The following is a 24,710-nucleotide window of genomic DNA, read 5'->3' as shown; positions in this document are numbered from 1 at the left end:
AAGCAGTGAAACGACATTAGTTCTTGAGAAGTTTTTCATTTTATTTGAATATTTTGGCTGTTCAAGACATCTGGAAGAATTTGCCACAGTTCCTTCTGCCGATTTTCTTCTGTCGTCATGTAATCCCAAACTGACGCCATGATTTTGAGATCAAGACCTTCAATTGTTCGTGACTTGTGGAGCAGAACTGAAGCAGCTTTGGTTGCTTGTTCAAATATAATATGCTAGTTTCACTTTTACCTTATATTTACATTTAACTACACAATTATTAAAGCTGCATTTACCAGGCATGCAAACTGGTCAGGGGTCAAAAAGGTGAGAAGAGTGTGAAGAGGGAAATGGCCACGAACACCCCCCCCCCCCCCCCCCCCCCTTGGTAAACAGAGATTTACAAAGACAACAGACTACAAATTCACTAATTTTTACCAAAAAAAAAACTTTTGAGCCATTGAGCCTGAACAGCTCAATGGCTGTTTTTCCTCGGGCCTGAAGGGCATATTTCACTGCCGGGCCTTTATTTTACTCAAGCACATCGCGGTCCAGGCCTTTATTGGAAGGAGGCCAGAATTAGAGGCAGGCCTTAATTTCTATTTGAGCAAAACGAACTACGAGTAGAATGAATAAAAACAAGATTTTATGTCTATTTGAACCTATAAAATACTAGGTTCATTTATTGAAAACGTACCGTTACCATAACATGGTATGCATACAGAATATTAACAACAAATGAGCGGCGCGACGCGGTCGGAGCGCACTGAGGACAGTGAGTCCGCTGCCGGTCGGCAGTCGCGCCGGGAGCGAGTGGGACCCGTCCCTCCCCGCACGGAGAGAGGGCGCAGTGAGCACTGATTCCACGACCCCAGGGACCCCAAGTGAGATGCGGGGGGTCGCTGTAAAGCTCGCGGCCGGAGCCGACGAGCCACCTTCGCCCCGAGCACTTCCAGGTCGACCCAGAGCCGGTCGCGGCGCACCGCCACGGAGGAAATGCGCCCGGCGGGGGCCGGCCGACGCCGGGGAGAGGTCCCGCTGAGGGGATCCTCCCACACCGTGCCGCCGAAACCCTGACCCGCCGAGATGACCGGCCTTTATTTACCTCCGCTGACAGCGAGACCGGCAAATGTTGGAGACCCGGCCGCTAATGGAATACAGGCCAATATTAGAGGATTTACGGTATATAGAACATTATATTATTATATTATTAAAATATATTAAAATAAAAGTCAACGAGTAGGCTACCCCCCCCCCCCCCCCCCCCAAATATTTTCTCCTCGGATTTGCACGAATCACATAAGTCACCCAATTTGGATTGAAAACGGCGAATTTCGCCGAAAGGTGAGGAGTTTGCATGCCTGATTTACCTTGCATTGCCAACTGACAAGTGGAAAAAAAATATAAAAAAGTCACACCAAACACATAAGGCTAGAATACATTTAAAACCCAACAATGGTTTCACTGTAGCAGCAAAAACTTGTGACGACGAGCTTAATGTTAACCAGTTTATTTTACAGAATTGTGAGAAGAAAACAATAATTTGCAGTTTAGAAACTATCTATCCTTTGGGGGGTTCTTTTTCACGCGTCTCATGTGATACCTGTGAAGAGTGAAACAGAGGATTATTATTATCGATCATTGACTACATATGAGCTATGAAATTTTCTTTCAGGTCTTACACACTTATTCAGAATTATCTAACCATAAACGTGACAAGAAGTCTAAAAGTGTTCAGATCAGAGCTTGCAACTGATCTAATCTCAGTCAATCAAACAGTGGCATCGAAGGCCTTGCTTGATATGCGTCATTTGTGTACTTACTGTCCCACTGGATAAAAGCAGTGTTTTGTGGTGAAGAACATCTTGCTCAGCTCCTCTATAGTGGGCCCCTTTTTTCCCTTCAGCACCTCCTTGCTGAGGTGGGCCTTTAAAACCTGATCATGGGTCTCGACTGTGTTGGTCAGGGGGTCTGGTCGTTCAATAGGCTGCAAAGATATACCAACATTATGAGGTTACATCCAACACATTTCTCCGTTTGATAAATATACAATATTTTCGAGCAATCCTGCAGCAATTCCCATCACTTGAGTACTATTTACATCACTTAATTTATTTTATATACGATGTGGAATTACACAATTCACGGTGAATTTGTTAATTAACAGTCTTTCTAGCAGAACACATACTGTTAAACACAAACTGTATCTCTCCTAGGAAAGAGCTCGATCTTTTGAGGTAAAAAAATATCACTTATTGATGACGATCTTACCTGCGTAAGCTCATAAGGAATGTCCTTAGTGGGATGGTAGCACACTATGGTTTTCCCATCTGACGTTACACCAATTTCCACATCACTAAATCCGGGAGATTGGAGAATTAGTGTCCAGATCAAACATTAGAAAATGCATTTTATATTTTTCAGAGTGGATTATAAACACGCTGACTGAAAACTAGTTAAAAAAACTAAAATAAAAATCTAAATCTCATATACTAATAGCCAACCTCAGCAAAGCTACAGTATCACAAGCTTCTAGACTAAAGTAATTTCTATAAACAGATATCATTCTGCATATGAATGTAAACAGATGACAGCTAATGGGTTCAGAAACTGCTTCTTAACATTTCCAATTGCTGCAGCTTCAAGTCAAAAGGATTTTACTCACAAAAAATGAGTTGACTTAAAATTAAGAAGTCACAAGAAATACATTTTTGCCATTTCCTGAAAACGGATCAGTTTTAAATACTGCAGCGAGTAATGGAACAAGAAGGAGCAGCTATTAGTGAGTGAGCTAATAGATGAAAAGCTGCACGACTGGCTGCAAACCTCCAACTTATCAGCTGCCTCAACTGTGCCCTGCTATTCTGGCTGATGCTGCGTGCATCATAAAAACTGATCACAGTTGTTCAATTAAAGCAAGTAAAGAAAACAGCTTACAATTATAGGTCATAAAACAATGATATGAAAGGTGCATTTGACTTATTAACATACCAGTATGGCCCATCAACACTGGACTTCTGTCGAACTGGCACCAAACAAGCTGCAACAGGAAACCAAACAGGTAAGAAACACAAATATATTACATTCAAAACGATAATAACACAGATGGACACACTGGAGAAGGCATATATACACTGCAGACTACTATCAGTGTCACCTATCTGGGCCAAGACGTCTGCTAATCATAATTGTTCCTATGGTTTCTAACCTTTCAATAAAACAGCCTTCTTCTTATACTCTAAATAAGGCTGTTCACGTCGACTTTTGTTGTGCACGAAAACGTAGGAGTTGACAGTAAAAACACAATTTATGCTAATGTTTACCTACTGAACATACTGTCAAGGTTAGCTTAAGCTAGCTAACTCTTAGTGCCGCCATCTTTGTTTTAACGGTTATTACCGGTAAACCCAGTCACACTAAAAGTACCTCCAACAAATAATAAATAAAGCCACACAACTTACTCTGTATATGTCGCAGCGTGGTGCCGTAAGTCAGTCGTGTTAGCAGACTGTGTAGCTTGCACAAATGACCCGACGCCATGCTTCGTTATTTTGCCGGGTGCGTCACTATAATGGTTCCGTAATAGCGCGTCGACTCGCCAACATTAGTTCCACTTTATATAACCAGATTTGCGGAACGAAATCAAACGGTCTGATTAAACATTACTTTCTAACAAATGGTGAACAAGCCGTACACTTATTTTTTAAAACTTTTGAAATTTCTAACTGTATATGGTGGGCTCTTACAATATTTGCCCTCTGAAGATTGGAAAATCGTTTGAGACCCACAAGAACAACAAATGCAAACATTACACATTTTAATAAACTGTATTTATTGAATATACAGCACTTTCATGAGATTATAATCTTTAAGTACACCTGCCAAACACAGATTTTATCCTAGCATTGGTTACCGAAGTATGCCATATCACAGGTAAATCAGTGTCTCGTATGTGTTTCGTGTGAAAATAATCATACATTTGTAATGTACGAAGAAAGTCAAACTGAAAGGGACTTCATGGTGATATAAACAATTCAAACATAAAGTCATTTATCATCAAATATTTGATTCACTGCTTCCACCGAACGATAAAAATATATTCCCAGAAATACTGATTACTATGGAAATAAGAAACACGTGTTTCTTTACTTTTCCCAACATGTCTTTGAATGTTCATCGTCAGAGTTATCGTGTGTGGTAGGAGTTAAGCTGGACAAAGTTCTTGGGGTCCTTTTGGCCTGGTCTGGAAATACTTTGGCCAACCTTTGTGTGCAGCTTCATGTAATCCAATCCTTTTTCCCATGAACCCACTGTTGCACTGTGAGGGATGCCACATATGCAGGGCAGCTTGTCATGTTCCCACGCTAGATTAGTCTGTTCATGTTTACAAGCATTCAGAGGATCACTAGGACACCTCCATGCCCGCTGTGGCTGCAGAGCTGGATGCCTGGGATCCCGCGTTGGGCACCAAGCGCTCACGTTTGCCGAACACCTCCGCCACTGTAAGTTAGGAGCGTCACTAAATTAACTACTGAATTCACAAATCAAGGTTTGGGGACTGTAAATTTATAGCGAATACAGCATAAGTGTGTAATTCAAGAGGGATGAAATTAAGATTAGCGTCATCTGTACCTGCTGCAGTGTCACTTATATCCCAAACCCGCAAGCCATCGTTCTGTCCCCCGAAGGCATAGATGAAGGGCAGGTCGGGGCAACAGGAAGCACAGAACAGCACGCCCTGTTCACAGGTGCAAAAGTAATTCATTAACATCTTAAAGAACTAAAAACCTCATGACTTAGATGTTGTAAAATACTCAATCAGCCTTCTATATATCCAAGTTCTTACCATTTTCATGTCCCGCGAGTGTACCAGGTTCGGTTTGTTGCCTAAAATGTCCCAGATCTTAACGTGTTTGTCGGCAGATGAGGTGACCAGGCATCCTTTAATCTGACTGCTGAGGTCCAAACCTGCAGCAATTTGAAGACATTTAGAGACCAGCACTACACATTTAAGAACAAGTCTATTTTAAAGACACAAAGGAAACTAAGCAACATATATTTATTGATAGCAAAAACCATGATTAGCAAATCTGTGACTGGAAAACTGGTGAAAGAAAAGGGTTTCTGACGCAGGAAGAAGAGGAGAAAATAAAGCAAGGAGGGAGAATAGTTTCAAACACTGACTGAAAACAAGTTAACCGCAAGTTTCCTATAGACGTAAAATGCTTGCAATCCTTCCAACGTGAATCATAACCAACAGTCTCGCCACGACAGAGGAGGCAAACCACCGCTGGTGTTTGCTTTATGACATACTGCTGCGAAAACTGGAGATGAACAAACCGAATGCTCTCCCTTCGATCGTCAAACACACACAAACATCCACCGACCTGACACTTCTTCATCGTGAGCCCTCAGCGTGAACACGGGTTTATCCGAGCGTGCGTCCAGACAGTAGACGAAACCGTCGTCTGTGCTGGCCTGAAACAAACACACACACACACACATATAGTGGAGTTAACCACAGAGCCTGTGAAACATACAGTCTGACCACACAGCAGCTGGATTCATAATTGCTATTTACGGACATGTTTTTAAAAAGGAATGTGACAGCAAGAGGCTTCGCTTTAATGCCTCTGTTGAGTATTACTCACCCACCACATGAAAACCCATTAGAGACATGAAGACACTGCTACATTTTACTAAATGATGAGATGTTTTTGTTTTTTTAATTAATTTCCTTCAAAACACACCAACGTAGATTATACGCCAACATACAAATGTGCTACTTGAGTTATTGCTCAAGGCGTCACTACTGATCTGCATGAATCACTGCCTGTCAGTGGGCGGGATAAACACTGATCAGGCATAACATTATGACCACCTTCCTAATATTGTGTAGGTCTCCTTTGTGCCTCATCAGAGAATGGACATGGGCCTTCTGAGGGTGTCCTGTGGTGTCTGGGAACAGATTGTTGTTAGTGGGGGCCTTTGGGTCCTATGGGTTGAGGGGAGGGGCCTCTGTGGATCATCCCACAGATACTTGATCAGGTCAACACCTTGTGCTGTTTTTCATGGTTTTTTTGAGTTGTTCCTAAACCGTTTTTTGTGTCTGTGTCAGGCTGCATCCTGCTGGGGATGGCTGCTGCCATCAAGGAGTGTCATTGCTATGGGGTGGGGGTGCCTGGTCTGGTCTAGGTGGGTGGTACATGTCTAAGTAACATTCACACGAATGCCAGGCCCATAAGTTTTCCAGCAGAACACTGAATTGTCACAAGATGATTAATGTTATTTACGTCTCCTGTCAGTGGTCATAATGTTGTGGCTGATCGATATATTATGCAGCTTTGTCCTGTTAGTTGATGTTAAGTGGAAGGATCTGTGTGACTTTGACCAGGACCATATTATCATGGTTAGATAACTGGGACAGAGCAATAATCTCCAATACTGCAGCTCTTGTGGGGTGTTCCTGGTCTGCTAACCCGTGTGGTATGATCCAACAGACAAGACCCTGTAGCTAAAGTACAGACCCCTGTCTACTGTTAAAACTCCTACAAGGGACACACAAGCATAAGAACTGAATCGAAGAAGGTGCCCGGGTCAGATGAGTCATGTTTTCTTTTACATGTACGTGTGCGTCACGTCCCTGGTGGGCACAGGGCACCAGGATGCACATTAGGAATATGGCAAGCTGACAGAGGCCTTTTGATGCTTTGGGAAATGCTCTGCTGGGAAACCTTGGGTCCTGACATTTATATGGATGCTACTTAAACACATGCCAACTATCTAAGCACTGTTGCAGACCATGTATGCTCTTTCATGGAAACTGCATTCCCTGATGGCTGTGGCCTCTTTCAGCGGGATAATGTGCCCTGCCACAAAGCAAAAATGGTCCGAGGTTGTTGGCTTGGCCTCCGAATTCCCCAGATCTCAGCCCAATCAAGCATCCGTGGGGATGTGCTGCACACACAAGTCCGACCCATGGAGGCCCCACCTCGCCAGTTACGGCGCCAGATTCTACAGAACACCTTCAGAGGTCTAGAGGAGTCTGTGCCTCGGTGGGTTAGGATTGTTATGAGGGCGAAGCGTGGAACTGCGCTATATTAAGGAGGTGGTGATAATGTTATGGATGATCAGTGTAGTGGCCTTCCAAGCGGTGAAATTACATTTTAACACAGTGAGTTTCAGATGTTTGGGATCGGCTTCTGCATTCTTATTTATCGGACGAGAACATTTTTATTACTCACCAGGAAGTTGCACGGAGAAAAGTGGTTCCACACCAGACGCTCCACTTGGCCACTGAACCTCCACGTCCGATAGCTGGTGTCTGGACTGCGGCAGTCGTAAAGGATAGCTGTCCTGAAAACAAAAGCGATCAAATCCAGCGTTAATGTAAAACTTTGTTACACAATCTCCTGCGCTGGAAACCCGGTGACACGTACTTGTCGTAGGATCCTGATAACAAAGTCTGCGCTTCAAACGGGTGGAACTTTAACGTCTGGACCTGAAAGACAACGGATTATTGTGTTTTTTTACGGACGCCTGCCGACACAACATCCAGTACAAACTGTGAATTATTTTAATTAATTATTTTATTCCTCAGGGCATACCTTATCAGTGTGCCTGCGCAGAGTTGTGGCCGGTTTGCCTTGAGTCAAATCCCACAAGATAACGCTTTCATCTGCGGATCCACTGGCCAACACGTTCCTAGGTAAGAGTATTTGATTTAGGCTAAAAGACTCATATTTATGAAAATAATATGTGCATTTACAGAAAGATTTTCATCTTGTATTGAGTCAAAAAAGCCTCTCAGACCTGACCAGCTTGTTCCAGGATAAATCCAGCACTGCATCAGTGTGTCCCTCCACAGGTTCTGCTGCTGCTGCCGCCTGATATCAACAGAAAATGACAGTAATGTGTTAATGTCGTAACCAAAAATCAACTAACTTTCAATATTTAACAACACTCGAGCCGCAGTCTTGTACCTTCTTGCTCTTCTTTTTCTTCTTGGAGGCTTTTTTGCTCCCCAGAGAGAAGACGGGCTCCAGACAGTCGACCACGTCCAGGTCCCACACGTCGATCTGAGGAGTCATGTTGCCCACAGCGGCGTAATTCGCTGGACCTTCTCCGCTGGGGTCAAAGTTTAGCCACTCCACGCACAGAGGGTACGCCGGCAGCAGGATGTCGTGATGGACATACAGAGAGTCCTCCTCGGAGTTGTACACTGTAAAATGAGAAATGGATCAAAATGTCAGCACGTCTCAACGCATAATTTAAGTAGATCTGTTGCAGAAGTATGAAACAAACTTTGGATCCAAGACTGATGAGAGTCATGAAGACATTCACTCACCATAGATGTCCAAATTGCAGCAGTCCTTATCTGCTTTGCCTGCCAGGATGAGGTTGTCACTGCGCTTGATCTGGAAGTCTTCTCGCTCATACTGATCCTAAAGGGGAAGAAATAAGCAATGAGAACATTTTCCCATATTACAATTGCACTGAGAAACAAATAACGGTCTGCAGATTTGCGGAACTGCACAAAAATATATGCACCGAGTCTTAGAGGGGACACACCGTATCTTTGATGGTGATGTAAGGATCCTCCTCATTAGAACTGAACACGGTGAGCCCAGCCAGACTATCACCAAGATTAGCAGTCGCTAAATTAGAGTCAGAAAAGAAGAACTGTCATGACACGACACAGATTCTAGTGACCTGCCGAAGCACACTGAAGGCATGTCGCGGCGAAACAAAGTTAACATACTGTACACAGATACCACTCATCCCCCTCACCTTCGTCCTCTTCGTCATATTTATCCAGTCCATACTCGGCTAGCTCATCGTCTTCGTCCTTTCCAGCAGCATTCTCATCTTGTGGTGCTGAAATGTCACTGGGATTTTCTTCAGGAGGTAACCCCTCATCCTCCTCTTCTTCTTCGTCAGCTGCCAGCTGCCTGATTTAATCCAACATGAATAAAGCATCACATAAAAAAAAAAAAAAAAAAAACAGTTACACATTTGGTATGGACAGTAGCAACAAGAAATAGTGTGTGACTGTGTGTTTTGTGCTGCCATACCCCAACTCTTCTTTGGTCTCGGCAATGATGCGCTGTAGCTCCTCTTGGCTCAACTCAACCTAGAGTTAAATGAAGAAAGTTTAGTCTGAAAAGCTAGTGAAGCAGCAAACAAACTGCTGAATAATAAGCAGTTATATTTGGCACATTATCCAAATTACTCTGGTTCATGTGTATGTGCTGCGGCATATACATAGCATGGTATATTAGTGACACGATGGATACGATTACAATATAATTTGTAATTGTTCTCACGCTAGTTGTCTTCACAAAGTCCGTTATATGATATTAAATTACACTAACGGCATTGTAAAAAGCTGTTAAAGGCTCGGAACTGCCATGTTGACAGATTAGCCGCAGGTAGGCTAACGTTAGCTAGCAGGTCCAATACAATACTTACTTTGTCCGGGGTTTCCTTGGCAACGCCTCGCTTTACCCACCCGACGCAAGTAATCTGGGAGCTCATTCTGACTCTATCGATAGAGTACAATGTGATAAACAAGGGTTTGCTGACTTTTCCAGCTGCTTCACGTTAGACACGCACACCAGTGTGTGAGTTGGTTAGTTACATGTGAGTCTGAACGGACCTTAGTCGCATATGGATGTCGTCATCAGAGCGTTGAAAACTCCGCCTGTTCAAAAATGTCGTAGCTGTACATCACTCCCCCGATATAAGCCAATTTAAATCGTGTATAATGTTTAGTTTTTTTGTGGTCACATGTAAAAGTGAAGGTAAATAAGACAAATTGCTGAAAAGGCGCATATGGGACATATTTTTATAAAACAAATGACAATATAACATAAAAAGACATGATACCGTTTACATACGTTACGGTTATAGTACCATTGTTTAGGACAAAGTGAAGTCATAATACAGTAAATGTTTTATCAGTGACAGGAGAAGGTTAAATTGCTGTATGGTCTACAATATCTGAAAATAACATGCAGTACTATGGCCATGGCACAGGACTTCAACCATACAAGTAAAAAGCAGTATAGTACAGAGAGGGTAACACATTTTAAACAAACTGCTATATCACACAGCTGAATCATTATGTTTACATGGAAACAAAGGCCAAACTGCAAATACACAGTGGTAGCATTATTATTATGTCAAAAGCAAACTTGTATTCATTAAACCTGTGCTGTCACAAACTAAAGGTGAATCGCCTCTCTGTTTAACAAACCCTAAATCTCACAGGAAAGTAGATGTAGTAAAAGGTTACTACTGGTATTTTAACACTTCAAGACAGATAATCTGAGGTCCTTTACAGAGAAGTGGTGCAAATGTGTGTCTATCAATACTGATATTTCAGGGGAAGCCAGCAGTACATTTACACGTACGTAAATGGACGGAGTGAGGTGCTGCTGCCGGCACTGTGGGCTGATATAGCCAGGCAAAAAATAGAAAGCAATCAAAAAAACAAAAAGACACTTAAGGTTAAAAAAAATTAGATTTAAGTTAGACTTAACAGGCTTTTCTGGTGCTTTAACCAACTTTCCTTTTGAGTTTACAAGTCCAACAAGTGCAATGGATGTAGGGTAATAACAACAGCTACCGACCTTACAGGTCAACTGATCCATCTCTGAGACAACTGAGCAAATCTTCAGTCAGTATGTTACACGGTTGAAGGTAGTCGAAGAAAATAGTGGACCATGTTCTCAATCCGAGGCACTGGTTTGATATTCCTGCTACATCCAAAGATGGGTGTAGAAGTAATCTACCTGCAACAAGCTTATTGACTCTTAATGTCAGTGTTTGAGCTTCTATGCTGAAATATCACGTTTTTTATGTGTTAAGTTGTTTAGAATTGTTAAAAGCTGAATCTACATAGTCTCAAACTGAATTACACTTTCATATATGCATTGATAAATCGGTGCAAAAAAAAGATGCACTGCTCTTTCATCTATAAAACATTACATTCATTACTGTATGTTGTTGATGAGACAGTCCTGTCTCACCCTGGCAGACAGCAGATGCTCTGTGGTTTTTTTCCTGTCTGACACCGTGAATGAGTCCAGGACGAGAACACAGTGGTTTCTCCTTTCTTCTTTCAAACGCTGTAGTGGCGATCTTTCAAGATGGCTCATTATTAGAAATGTCACTTGAGCTGTCAGTGGTTCGTCTGCGGCATAGGCCTGACTCGTGTCTGCAACAAACTCACAGGAACTCTGGTGAATCTTGAAGGCCGGTTTCACAGATTCCCATCATGTAACAATTGAAAACACACAACTATGCACCTTCCCTGACCTATGTAACATTTTAGCTCCATCCATACATAGTTTAAAACATCTGCAAATAACAAATAATAGAAAAATATGAATATGAACCAATCAGGTATTTACAAATCTCACAGGTTTACAGGTGTATTCATCAGCATTAAACAGATGTAGATGCCTTTCTAAATAGGTATATAGTATAAGGAAGGAATATTTTATCACACCGAAAAAAGTATGATATCTTCTTCCGTACGTTTTCATCTACTGTGAAAAATCTAGTTCCAGCTCCTCCTTTGTGTGCTCTGCGTCCACGTAGCTTTTAATTTCATCCCCGAGTGGTTTCAAACGTTTCGTCACCAGATTCAGGTTGGTCTCGTGGAGGATAACCTGGGTCAAGTATTTCTCCCGTTTGATTTGTTCTTTCACAGCGTACGGGACGTCCGGGATCATGTAGGACAGGAGGAACTTGGTGAAGTAAACGATGTGCTGCAAGGAGAGGGAAGAGAAAAAGAAGACGGTTGTGTGTTTTAGTGATTAAAGACGACATATTTTAGTGTCGGGGAGATTTCCCGTTTATTTGTTGTGTGTGTGTGTGTGTGTGTGTGTGTGTGTGTGTGTGTATTACACCCACCTCCACTACTATTATAAAAGCCATTTTGGCAGCCATCACATGCCAGTAGTGGGCGTTGTACTCGTACTGTCTGTGGTGTCCCGGAGGATGCCGAAAATCACGATACCTTAAAAGAGAAAGGTTTTTCTTCAGCAAATTCAGCATCATACACATGCTTGCAGGTTTTATTCATGTATATTATTTAATTTAATTTAAAGAATATGTTTGTTTGCATGAATGTAAGTGGAAGCAATAGTTTTGAAAGCAGAAAAAGAAAAACATAATTCAATTTAAACTGTCATGCAAATACAGCACACAGAACGGCCTTTGTACCTGCAGATGGTGATGTTGGCAGATAAGTTATCCCTCATCATATTCTGGGAGAAATCGCTGGTGTTGAATATAGACAGGGAGCTGTTGATGTAGCCCACCATTGTGTGATCAATGTTGTCTACATATGGGTACACCGAGAAGGACCAGTAATAGACCAAACGTGGAATCATGTCTGATGTAAAAGCAATGATCATGGCCTGTTGAGACACCGGGAAATAAAGTAAGTGTAGTAAAAGAAAGTTGAACATTATGATTTACAAATTTACAAAAGTGTATTCAGCCCCTTGGATGTTTTATTATTGGAATCATGGTCAATACAGTTTGGCTTTTTTGGCTTTTTTGACTTCACTATCAAAGTGAAAACCAATTTCTACAAAATAATGCAATTATGTTTTTTTATCGCCGTATCCTTTAGGTCTAGATTTTAAATTTTCCTCCACGGTTTCCCTACATTTTACTGCACACATTGTACCCATTACCTTTGTCATTACCTTCATGCATTCATGTGTTTGTGGTCTAAAACCAAAGAGCCTTCTTCCAGTTGACCTCTCGACAAGATTTTTCTCCTCTCCTATAAAGTTTTGACTGGTGAAGAACCCGTAAAACAGTGTGCAAAGGCTCGCCCATCTCAGCTGCTGAAGTTTTTAACTTGTCATAGGTGTTTCGGTGGCCTCCCTCACTAGCCTCCTTCTTGCACGGTCACTCAGTTTGTGAGGACGGCCTGCTCAAGGCAGATTTACACATTTTCCTTCCATTTCTGCTAGATTAACAGACCTCCAGGGTTCAGTGACGTAGACTGACTTTATACTTTTCAATATATTTTTCTCTGAATTGCATGGAGTGGTCTTTAAGGTGTAATTGTGGCCAGGAATACTGAATAACCAGTGACAGGACCCCCTAGACCAGGGATGGGCAAACTTTTTGGCTCAAGGGCCACAATTTGACTGAATGGGGTGAATATATTTCTTTTGTTTGTAAATTCTTGTCAAATAGCCAAATGACATTGACCACAATTCCATTTATAAAAGCAATAAAAGGGGAAAACATCCTAAGGGGTGAATAATCCTTTTTTAGGCACATGTAAACATCAACTTACGTTTGTGACCACAGCCAAGATGGCGATGCCTTGAAGAATGGGCTGCCAGGCCCCTATGTCTTGAGCCTTTTCCGGCACAATCCGGCGAAATTGAGTCGTAAATTTCCAAGCGTCCACCCGGATCTCAAACAGGTTGTTTAGCAGAGCCAGAGCCGGTGCCAGAGGGAAGGAGGCCACAAACAGAGTCACGAAGCCAAACTGGATAACTGTCAAGAATGAGACAGAGAAACAATGAACACACTGTTCTGAGTGTAACTTCATGTTACGTTACTCCTAAATAGTTTAATAAATTTGTATTGTGCCATTAAACTTGAACTGTCTCTGTAAGTACAATATATTTTGGACTTTTAGAAGTTTCAACTTAAAGGATAATTATGTTCAGTTTGAACTTCTGCACAGCAGACTAATGACATATTTTCCATCTTACCCATCTCAAGATATTCATAGAAGAGTCCTAGTTTGGAAACGGGCTGAAGCTGGTAGTCCTGCTCCCAGCGAGGAGTCACCTTCTCTGAGGCTGCACAGGTGAAGTGGCGAAATATCAGATTCTTCAACCACCTGTGGAGGGACAGAAGAGATCAGATAAAGCAACAGCAATGGTAGCGAGGGAAAGAGGTAAAGAGACCCAGACTGCTTACGGTAGCAAGACCTCTTGGATGTTGTTCCAGATGGCTTTTCCACCCATGACGATAGCGAGCTGAGTTGTCAACTCAATAAGACAACCACCAGGATCACACTGCAGAAGCACAGACACAGATCAAGGGTCAAGAATCATAAGTTATAAAGTTGGACATGCAACAGCTAGATGGACTAACAGTACCTCTTCATTCCGGTATCTATCCAAGAAATAAACAGGCCTTCCAGGATAGCCAACTGCTTTCCCCTTCGCAAAAGCGATGTAGAAGCAACAGGAGTAATAGTTGACAAACTGAAACAGGAACATCTTCATAGTCAAGCTGTTCTCGTACTCCGTCTTGGTCCGTGGGAGCTCTGTTATCACACATGAAAGGATTGGTAATTAAACCATGTCCGACTCACTAAAGGGCAGAGGTACAGCTACACGGCCACAGGTTAAACTCACCAAAGTCTGTGATCCAGACGGCAAACCGCTCGTAGAGAACATTGAGGATCATGATCACAACAAAACTGATCAGTGAGGCTGTGACTGACGTGGCCATCTGAGGTGTCACATACTCCTTTATCGCCTCCAGATTATCGAGATTTCTTCTGAGTTTAGTTGAGAAGATGAAGAAAACAACCAGGCGGTACACGGTGATGGCCACAATGGACGCCAGGGTCAGCATAATCTGAAGGCCAAAATTAAATTGAAAACTCTACACAGCAAGATGTATTACTAATGTGTTTTTAGTTTTTTTAAGGGACATTTTGTCTTTATTTAAATGGACAAGACAAAGGGCAAGAGAACAACACGAAGAAAAATCTAAACTGGGAGTCAAACAACAATTGAACACATAAGGAAAGGAAAAGAACACACTATTTGTTGGTTTTGATTTAAATTTATATATCCTTTTAAAGCAACAGCAATTATTAGGGAACTGCAGACTTATAAGAAAAAGTATATTACCCAGAATATGACCGTCCCTATCCCTATTGACAGTCGAACGCATCGTCCACATTCTGTGTATGGCACTTTTTCTTTAATCTAAATCGCACAAAAAAAGAAAAAAACACAACATGAAACACGACAACATAACTATTATTTGGACCTCATCTTTAATCTTTCTTGTGATGTTTTGTCCCCACAAGACACAACACTAGCTCAAGAAAGTGTGCGTGATTTACCCCCGTGACAGGGTTTTTTCTTTCATGGACACATTTGGCCTCATATTCTGGGCGAGGTTGCTCTTCCTGCTCCAGAAACTCCACGGTGTCCCACTGGTACTCCAACTCCGCCTGGTAGCGCTTCCAGAACTCCAGGAATAATGTCACTGAAGGAAATCACCAGGAACAGGAAAAAACAAGCCGGGCAATTACAAGACGGAAGGAAGTCACAGTGTATTCCTACATAAACTGACAGACAGTGACTAAAATGTTTTGTTTTGCCTTTAGCACAATCAAAGATGCCAACATGCCTGCATATGGTCTGTGGGAATGTTTTAAAAACAGGTGAAACTTGATCAAACTTACCCCAGACTGACATGAAAACCGCAAATACCAAGGTTGCAAAGTTATCAAAGATGTTAAGATCCTAAAAAATAGAAAAGAATGAACATGGAGATAACGTGTAAATAGAAGATATAACTGCTCCTGTGTCAGAGTAAAACACTTAAAGCTCTGCAAACATTTGAACAGTATCAGTCACTGTTCATAAATCCTGCATCACGCCCTACACAGATCTTTGTAAAAACCCAGCTCTCATCTGACGTTATAATAGGATGTTTGCCTCTAAAACATACTATATTTATACAGGTTTTGATCCTAAATTACATTCGCCTTCATATATTTGCTGACGTGAAGGTAAAAATTATAATAAAAAAATCCCCTGACATAAAAAACAATGTAAAGAGACGTGTAAATTTGTTGCTAAAATAAAATAAAACTCACCTTTGCAGTGTCACAGGTGCTGTTTAATACCCAGTACTGGCAGTAGTCACACTGTGGACACATTACAATATTTCCTCCGACCCTAGGGTCACATACCTCTTTGCTGCAGGACACAGAAGGGAGAATATTAGCGACTGAATGCAATAAAGGAAGCAAAGTTATAAGCAACGAGGAGAATTAATATTTAATTCATTTTGTAATACCTCCAGGTGCTGGTTTCTCGAGTCTTATATCCGTAAATGAAACAGCCGACGCCCACAAATGCAGCCAGAGCGAGCATTTTTGTGTAGAAACCCAACCAAGCAAAGTAAATGCCGATCTTTTCTCCATAGTACTTCCTGTAAAAAGAAATAAAGTCACGTCTAATGATCGCTACAGTGGCCGTAGTGTTTACTGAAGTCACAGGGAGTTGAAACTCACTGTGCAAAGACAACAGTCAAACAATTACTGTATAGAGCTTTGATCTGTATTAAATCATTCAGAATTTTTAAAGTTATTTCATATTTATGATGACTCCACCTTATGAGGTCAAGTGGTTGCATCTTGTAGAAGCTTTTTGGATGAGCCCATTCTGTGTAGAGCAGAAATCGCTCATTGGAGCAGCCCTCTTCTTTGGACCTGACATTGAACCTGCCCTGAAGTAGCCAGCAGAGAAGTCATGAATATATATACACCAGTGTCGCCAAAACAAAACAGTAAGCAGTTAATCAAAGTAGAAAACAGTGTCGCTTACGTCATGGAGGGGATAGGCGGCCTTGTACACTCCACCATCCAGCAGTTTGGTGATGCCAAACTTCTTTGTGTTACCTCTTATATCATAAGGGGCTCGGCTCAGGATGTAAAACGCCTGGTGAGAAGAAAAATGTCTTTATGTAACTAAGGTTTATGTAAATTGTGTTAATCTATCGAAGTCAACCAGTAACTCCAACAGAACGAGGAAAACTTACCATCCTGCTCCTCATGGCTGGAGTGAAGAACGTATCTTTGCTCTTCACATAAAAGTTGTCCACTCTGTTTTTCTCAAAGGGGGCAGTGAAGTACTCGGTCTCAGTTTTGATGAGGTCTTCGCTGGGATAGAAGTGCTTGGTGATGCAGGAGAAGAAGCGCCACGGGGAGGGGCGGGAGGACAGGTCGTTGGGCTGGATGGGAAGCTTGATGTGCAGGACCTCGGCGTAGGTGCACAGCACATCCCACGGCATGTGAACTTTCACAAATATGAGCTTCTCGTCTATTACCTGCAGCACACAAGAGGGTTTACTTCAATCACGAGACACAGGAGGAGAAACAACTTCCAAGAACTTCCACTTACAGACGGAGTGGCCTCCAACTCCATGCCCATCTTCATCAGGCTGGCCTCAAAGTACTCTCGTCGTCTCTGGAGATATAGGATATAGGTATAGTTTAAACTTTCTGATCCATATTGATGTGCTGATGTGTCAAATCACAGGTATGAATACTCTCCTGAAAGAGTTCAAGGAAGATACAACAAAGTCCAATGTGTAGTTCCACCATGTTTGTACACAAAGAACATGAGCACTTGCATACTGACACTTTGTTTGGATACCTCCACTCCCATAATATTATTTACACAGCAAATACACCGATCAGGCATAACACTATGACAGGAGAAGTAAATAACATTGACCATTTTGTGCCAATCCAATGTTCTGCTGGGAAACTTCTGGAGCACCCACCTACACCAGACCAGGCACCCCCACCCCACAGCAATGACACTCCTTGATGACAATAGCCATCCCCAGCAGGATGCAGCCTGACACAGGCACACACACAAAAACGGTTTCGGAACAACTCAAGGTGTTGACCTGGCCTCCAAATTCACTAGATCCCAAACTGATCAAGTATCTGTGGGATGATCCACAGAGGCCCCTCCCCTCAACCCATAGGACCCCACTAACAACATCCTGTTACCAGACACCACAGGACACCCTCAGAAGGCCCATGTTCTGTTTTGGAGGCACAAGGGAAACCTACACAATAGTAGGAATGCAGTAAAATAGTTGCACAATGAACTAAAAAGAAACATTAAGGAACACCCATTAGAAACAAAAGAATCTTAATTAAAATCTTTATAACTTGGAATCCTTATCACTAAGGACAATATGGTCTGTCAAGGCAAACAATTTTTTCATGTATCCACGCCCACATTTTCACCGTCCCTTTGTAATCAACACCCTTGAGGCAATGTTGACAAAGCAAAAGCAAAATAGCTCCGCTGTTTGTTTAGCCAACCTTGTATTTTAGGTGGATGTTTCCGTGACTGACAGGAAACACCATAAGAGCGTGAACTATTAGAGAGACAAAAAAAAATGTATTTGTCAAAAGCACAAGTTTCAGTCATTTGAGCCAACAGTTTAGCCAACACCAACAGAGCTGAATCACATATTTCCAGCGGCTGGAATCGGAGCAGGAAGAGGTTGTGCAACGTCTGACTGATGTGGAAAAAACAAAGTAATGGGAGTGCCTGGTAGAGGCTGCTGCACAGATCACCCTTTGCTGGATTTAATCCGATTAGGGATGATTATGAATGAGGAATAGTTCAGTCCTGGTGAATCTGTCCGGCGGATCAGCGTCATAACCCCCATTACCTGCATATAGGCATATAGTAACTACATGTACATCAGTAAGTTTCAACGTAGCCATCACAGAGCACGGTGTCTATTTCAAAACCACTTGAGTGTTATAATTGCAACACTGGATCTACGTTTTTCCCGAACAGGTTGCACAAACCGTACTGCAAACCTCTTGTGTAAGACATCAGTGGCAACAAACACGTCTGAGTATGACGTCTGTGTCCTCAGATCAAGTCCCACTGATCTGACTTGAGTTTGTTTGGCACAGTTCTGGTGCTCTAAGTGAAGGAACGATGCTCTTCATTTGCTCATCTTCCCTCAGGGAACGCAGCCAGCGCAGCTACACTGAACGTCTCATAATTAAAATGCACCGTTCCATTTCCCAAACTATTAAAGGTTAAAGCAACATTTAATTCAATACGCTTTCTGATACACAGCCACAAGTTAACAATGTGAATGTGGTGCAAACAAAAACTCCTTTTCCAAATAAGGATTCGTAGTGAGTAATAAACCTTATCATGTTTGACCATATCTTTCCCTACAAGTGCTTATGAATAGCTTTATCATTAAATGCTTTATTGTTTCATAATGCATTTTCTTTTGTTTGAAGGTCATGTCATCAATCAACTTGTGCGTGACATTAAACTTGTGCTTTCAGCAGAAGAAAAAAAAAAAAAAACACTAACAGCATAGTTTCCATTCATGAAAAACAATCGTCTTCCATAAAGGCACGTGATTTGCAACAAGATCTATTTAAAAACTATGAGTCTAACATTTACTAGGATGCTGATGTGGCAGTTTTAATATCGCCCACACACTATGTCACTCTTCTATCATCTATTATATGTATAAGGAGTCATTACATTACCTGCAGATTTAATGTACAGAGAGATTAACGAGTGAGAAACCTACTTTGCGCCTTTGAAACGTGTGCCTCTTCTCAAACTCCTTCTTGTCCTCATCCTCGTACACCAGGATGAAGTCAATCCTCCGCACGCCGTCATTGAAGAACAAGGAGTCGGGGTTTCCATTAAACTCTGCCTGAGGGCAGAAACAATTCACATCAGGCAACTCTGCGGACTGAAACTCTGCGGTTTGAAACTCGCACTCCTCTTCCTCCATGATTTCATACGTATTGAACATGTTGAGTAGCGACGAGATGCTGCTAAATACTGCTTGATAAGCCTACTTGATCTGTGATGTGGGCAATGCAGGAGAGTTGAGAAGAGTCAGTAAACATTAAGACACCCGCCCTTCGTCTATCTGCCCTCCTCCCTCCGCACAATCAGACTTGTGACACCCACTAAGCATTCATAAAGCCCATGCCAGCACACAGCATGTTAGTACTTTGATATCACAGTGTGTTTTTGTGTAGTGGCATAAGAAATGTGGATTATTTTGTCAATCTGCAACTCAGACACACCGACAAAGTTTGCTGCTATGCTGCTCGTTGGCACGACCAGACAGAGCTGACTCACCTGTTGTGCTTTGGATAGTATTGCTCCCTCTTTAATGGACTGATAGGTCGGTAGAAACTCCTGGGGGTAAACTGTAGGAAAAAAGAGCAGACACATAAATAAGAATAGGAACGGGAAAATGACCATAAACGATATGGACATTTTCAAGAGTCTGGCCAATGCGATGCCGAGTGATATCAGTATCTGGCAGAACGCATGGAAATTTTTTTTGCTATCTTACAAGAGCCCTGTTGTTTTTTATTTTTGTGATTAGCTTAGCTGTGCATTAAGATATAAAATGGGTTATATTCTTAAAGGTTCACCTGAGAAAACACATAGACTGTATAAAGATGGACGGCGGAACTGCTCCTCTACAGTGAAGCCAAAGCAAGTAGAGCTCCCCCTGGTGGCTGGCTGCAGTATAGGTCATAAGCTCCACCTCCTCTATGTTAGTGGATGGGACTAGGGCCGAGCTAAAACACTGACATATACATCAAATAATTATTTTTCAGGGATCGTTTCTGTAATTTTAGGTAGTTAATATAATCTTGATGGATGTTAAAAAAAATTGACACTTTTTTCCATGTAACTGGTGGAGGTAGAGCAGAGTGTAGTATTAAGTAAACGCAGAGCGAGTGAGTCCGGCAGAAGTGTGGTCGGGTCATCGATACTGCGGCTCCACTTGGCTCCACTTTCGGACCGTACTGCGCAGACTCTGGCTCCAAAGTCGCAAGATAACGCCGCCCGTATCTCCCAGAAAATAGCGTCAGTTTTACCAGTGTAAGGAAGTGGTGGCACATTGTCCATATTTATACAATCTATGAGAAAACATGATCACATTTAGTGAGTATTAGCTGCAAAAGCTGTAAGGCCTAACAGTGACTTGGAATAACTTTGAAATACAACACCTCTCCTTTTCCTCATCACAAAACCGCAGCATCATCTGGAAAACTACAGAATAAGAAATCAAGTTTTTACTAAACCGAAACTCTGAGTTAGAGACTGAATAACATCCTTACAACAATAAATCAGTGACACTGATGTTATCGAACTTCAGCGAAGGAAAAAATGCCTGGATTTGTTTAACAGATACGGCCTGATGTCCAGGAGTTTGGAGTTGTTTTATCAGGAACAAAATGCCGTGTTTTCTCAGCTGCAGTCTACACGGCACCTCTGTTATGGTCTGATCTTGTTTCATGTTTTATGAGCTATTCTCAAAAACAGAAAGTCAAACTTAACGTGTAATGATTCTTATATTTCGCTAAATTCGTCTAAAATTGGATTACAGATTATTAGAGGAAATGAAAATGTCCCTTATAGTCACCTATACCTGCTTTAACCTTTATTTCCTATTGAGGCAGTGACTTAAATATTAATGGTCTGCTTTGTTTTTCCCATCATACGCCTTCAACTTAACATCACTCTCACCTACAAAATGACCAGGACAAAATTCATGCTCAGCCTTACTGGTGATCAACGATGCAACACGTGCCCGTTATTCATTTCCTTAAACGTCATACTCTGTTGCTGCTTTTTCTTTTTTTTTTTTTTTTTTCCACTGCTTGCAGACTATTACCCACTCACCACAAAGTTACATGGACAAAAAGAAAAGAAACATGTCACTGTCTGCTGAGGCGTTTCTCCTCATGCTCTACTCATACTCTATACATGCTTCACGACTGTGTTATAAATGTCTTTAAAAAAAAAAAAAACAGATGACAAAACATTAGTATGGAAAGTCCGGTCCGTTGTTTCCACATAAACTAGAACACGATGAGAAAGCTAAGTGAAGGCAGATGTTGTTTTCAAAACTCTAGCCATAGTAACAGCTGGGAAGCTATGTTTGGAATCACTAAACAGTCTGACAAGGAAATTGGGTGTAAATAAGCATATGTAGAATAAAATAATCTAAGTTAAAGTATTAAGTACTGGACACTTAGGGACAAAGATGACAAATTGTTCAACACTGCGCCCACTCTAACAGGATACTGCAAGAAAGAGGAAACTAAAGTTATAGTGGGCACAGGGGAGAATCACTTCCTGTGGTTGTCTGTGGCGCATCTTCCACTTAATACACTTTCATGCTTCACAGGCATATTAAGTACGAAGACTCTCACAGCCTCCAACACATTTATCACTCGAAATAATCACTGTTATGTTTCCTAGAGTCCGCAAGTGAGTAATTATGTTTCTTGAGAAAAGCATGTTCATATTATTCTGCCCTCACGTCAGAACACACCAGCGGAGATTTAACTTCCTCTCTTACATTCGCAGTCCGTGCCAGCGTGAGCAGAATAATGCAGACACAGCCACAGCTCTGTGTCTATGCCACATCTGACAGGAAATGCTGTTCTCTGTCAAACACAGGGGAATTATATATATCATCTGGTTGTCTCTCTCTCTCTCTCTCTCTCTCTCTTGCTCTCTCACACACAAACAAAATAAGCTCTAATGTCTTTTCTGTGTAAACGGCAAGCGCCAGCAACTGAGCATTTTGCATGTGAAATAAGATGAAAGATAATTAAGTAAAGTAACCATGTTAGGACACAGAGACTGTTTCTCGTTTGAGTTGACAAGCATCAGGTTTACTGCACCATCTGGGTACAGATATGAAACATGCGGGAGTCTTCCTTAATCACCACGTGTTCACCGTGCACATTTGGTGTAACAATAAAAGTACTATTTTGTCCAGTCTGCTGAGCACCCACAAGGTCGACGAAAGGCATTAATAATTCATTATGAAAGCTGCACTTTGACGTGCACTTTGTTATCCACTTTATTTCCATGTTGTTTCCATGTTGATAGGGCCTATTCTATGTTACCGAGAGCGATCAGTGTGAACCGCAAAGGACCATTTGTCTCCAAGTGGGTGAATTTTTAAAGAGGATGTAACAGCAGACAGTGCGTTGTTGTGAAAAACACATAGGAGCTCACAGATTGAGAGACAGCAATATAACGTACAGTAAGTGTAGACTTCCAACAATATCTATATTCATCTATATCGGCTTCCAAGACAAGTCAAGGCATCCAGACAATGTTTCAGTTTCAGGAATGTAAACAGTCCAAACAACCGCGGTCAAAAAAGGCGGTTGCTTCCACAAAGCCTGTCTGTGGAACCACATCTGACGTATATATGAAATAAAAAGGTTACTTTAACTGACGACGAGCTAATACTCGTAGTACAGGTTCTTCTCTTTTACAGATGCCTGGTGTGAGACTGGGCTTCTTCCCAAATGCGAGCACCTCGCTCCCACGGGTGCACAGCTGCACGGTGTGAATGTTAAAACAGTCTCCCACTGTACAGTCATCGCTTTGACCGTTTAAGGCCACAAGACAAAGGGGGCTCGTGTTTCATATCGGCAGAAATACACTCTCTTGACGGTTCGTTAGGCACACTAGAGAGGACAAATGCATTCCAGTCTTACAGTTCTGGACTAAATCCACCTTTCGTGACTGTGATAGTGCCCAACTTGTGTTGAAACGGTGCAGGAAATGTGGTCACTCAACTGCATAATCATTTTAAAGGATGTAGTCTGTGGTGCTGTTTTTATTATTGAGCCTTACCCACTGACTGAAACAGAAGCATGTGTCGGTACAACACAATACAACGCAACAGTACCATAAACCGCAGCCACCCAAAATGAAAACACAGTTAAACCAACAGCTTCTCAAGATATATTAATAAACAAATGCTTATTAGCATAACCTCCATGTGGCTAAGATTTTGGCAAGTCAAGTGTTAAGTGAGCATTCATTTCAAGCAGATTTCTTACTTAAATAGAATTTGCATAATCCCAAGTGTCTTCTTTGTAAATAATAATAACCACAATGAGGAGAAAAGTGGTTAACTGAGACTAAACCACACAAAATAGTGATGGATGAGTGAACAAATTTGTGCAATTTTAACCATGAGATGGACAGGGGCGGCTGGGGATAAAAGCCCAGACGATGCCCCAGATCCCACAAAAAGACAACAAATCTCTTGCGAAAGGCAAACTGTGTCTCTCTTACCTACTTCCTCGTCTATCAGGTCCAAGTTCCCATCACCCGCCAGCTCATCTGTCTCAGACAGGGAGTCCATCTCTAGGATGTCGTTGTCGCTCATGGTCCTCATCGGGGGGTGAGGCTGGTGGTGGGATTCAAAGTCACATAACCGAGAGCCAGAAAACTTTATACGCGATTTACCAACAACAACCCCTACAGCATGTCACAGTGGATTCACGGCGCAGCCTCAGCGCATACCGGCGTCACTTCTCAACATAGTTTCGGCCTGATAAAGTTTGATCAAGTCGTGACATGAGAAGGGAAAAAGAAACGGGTGGGGTCGGGGGCGGCGAGCGGAGATGCAGGAGGGCGTTACCGTTGTTCATTACGCGTTTGACATGTCGCCCATTGAAGCATGAACAATATTAAAAGTTGATTTCGCCCCAAGTTCGCTGCTAAAATATTACTTTGTGTGTAAAAACACAGGTGGGGTACGTGAGGGGAAAACGCGGCCATTGTTTTGCTAGTTTAGCATTCAACCGTCTCAACGGCCAACTTCTAGGTTTAATTCATAAACTCTTTCTTTTTTAACCTGTAACCACGCAACAGGCTTCAGCTTCAAATATGTCTGCGGACTCCAGGAAGACTTAAAATGTTGAAACTGAAACGAATACAACATTTAAACCCGTCATTTTAACACATTTTTTCAGACAACTTCTTCGTCTTCAATAGCAACAGAGATGAAGACGAGAAGAAAAGACTAGTTTAACGGTTTATGTCGCCCGACAAACTTTT

The 24,710-nt window shown here is 42.0% G+C and overlaps 3 protein-coding genes across 3 annotated transcripts; all 3 read right to left on the bottom strand.

Moving 5' to 3' along the window:
- Window positions 1-1,405: 1,405 nt before the first annotated feature.
- On the bottom strand, window positions 1,406-3,605 carry mrpl42 (mitochondrial ribosomal protein L42). The gene is made up of 5 exons (XM_084573023.1): window positions 3,450-3,605; window positions 2,980-3,028; window positions 2,260-2,344; window positions 1,812-1,975; window positions 1,406-1,591 (listed from the first exon to the last, which is right to left on the bottom strand). Exons 1-5 carry the CDS (start codon window positions 3,526-3,528, stop codon window positions 1,546-1,548), a joined length of 423 nt encoding a protein of 140 aa, XP_084429149.1. The 5' UTR covers window positions 3,529-3,605; the 3' UTR covers window positions 1,406-1,545.
- Window positions 3,606-3,810: 205 nt separating this feature from the next.
- On the bottom strand, window positions 3,811-9,729 carry pwp1 (PWP1 homolog, endonuclein). Its single transcript, XM_084573014.1, has 14 exons — window positions 9,460-9,729; window positions 9,063-9,121; window positions 8,779-8,939; window positions 8,560-8,645; window positions 8,336-8,432; window positions 7,971-8,209; window positions 7,801-7,874; window positions 7,596-7,692; window positions 7,428-7,489; window positions 7,233-7,344; window positions 5,376-5,466; window positions 4,835-4,956; window positions 4,621-4,726; window positions 3,811-4,488 (listed from the first exon to the last, which is right to left on the bottom strand). Exons 1-14 carry the CDS (start codon window positions 9,523-9,525, stop codon window positions 4,394-4,396), a joined length of 1,467 nt encoding a protein of 488 aa, XP_084429140.1. The 5' UTR covers window positions 9,526-9,729; the 3' UTR covers window positions 3,811-4,393.
- Window positions 9,730-9,819: 90 nt separating this feature from the next.
- ano6 (anoctamin 6) lies at window positions 9,820-24,213 on the bottom strand. The gene is made up of 20 exons (XM_084573128.1): window positions 23,943-24,213; window positions 19,953-20,023; window positions 19,387-19,515; window positions 17,193-17,258; window positions 16,831-17,118; window positions 16,617-16,730; window positions 16,403-16,518; window positions 16,087-16,221; window positions 15,884-15,986; window positions 15,467-15,527; window positions 15,122-15,267; window positions 14,904-14,981; window positions 14,400-14,625; window positions 14,139-14,308; window positions 13,957-14,054; window positions 13,746-13,876; window positions 13,319-13,524; window positions 12,223-12,419; window positions 11,911-12,016; window positions 9,820-11,765 (listed from the first exon to the last, which is right to left on the bottom strand). Exons 1-20 carry the CDS (start codon window positions 24,043-24,045, stop codon window positions 11,541-11,543), a joined length of 2,769 nt encoding a protein of 922 aa, XP_084429254.1. The 5' UTR covers window positions 24,046-24,213; the 3' UTR covers window positions 9,820-11,540.
- Between the last annotated feature and the right edge of the window lie 497 nt (window positions 24,214-24,710).

Source organism: Chelon labrosus, assembly GCF_963514085.1.
Source record: "Chelon labrosus genome assembly, chromosome: 23".
In the NCBI taxonomy this organism is placed as follows: domain Eukaryota; kingdom Metazoa; phylum Chordata; class Actinopteri; order Mugiliformes; family Mugilidae; genus Chelon; species Chelon labrosus.
This window is presented reverse-complemented; position numbering and strand designations above follow the sequence as displayed.

Excerpts from the sequence above, each read along its gene's own strand:
- mrpl42 (XM_084573023.1), bottom strand. The coding sequence starts at position 3,528 with ATGGCGTCGGGTCATTTGTGCAAGCTACACAGTCTGCTAACACGACTG. Across the intron at positions 3,029-3,449 it reads CACGCTGCGACATATACAGA|CTTGTTTGGTGCCAGTTCGA; the intron begins GTAAGTTGTGTG and ends TTCCTGTTGCAG. Across the intron at positions 1,592-1,811 it reads TGCTTTTATCCAGTGGGACA|GTATCACATGAGACGCGTGA; the intron begins GTAAGTACACAA and ends CACTCTTCACAG.
- pwp1 (XM_084573014.1), bottom strand. The coding sequence starts at position 9,525 with ATGAGCTCCCAGATTACTTGCGTCGGGTGGGTAAAGCGAGGCGTTGCC. Across the intron at positions 7,693-7,800 it reads TCCTGGAACAAGCTGGTCAG|GAACGTGTTGGCCAGTGGAT; the intron begins GTCTGAGAGGCT and ends ACTCTTACCTAG. Across the intron at positions 4,957-5,375 it reads TCACGATGAAGAAGTGTCAG|GTTTGGACCTCAGCAGTCAG; the intron begins GTCGGTGGATGT and ends AAATTGCTGCAG.
- ano6 (XM_084573128.1), bottom strand. The coding sequence starts at position 24,045 with ATGAGGACCATGAGCGACAACGACATCCTAGAGATGGACTCCCTGTCT. Across the intron at positions 16,519-16,616 it reads CCGCCTATCCCCTCCATGAC|GGCAGGTTCAATGTCAGGTC; the intron begins GTAAGCGACACT and ends TGGCTACTTCAG. Across the intron at positions 13,877-13,956 it reads ATCCAAGAGGTCTTGCTACC|GTGGTTGAAGAATCTGATAT; the intron begins GTAAGCAGTCTG and ends GTCCCTCCACAG.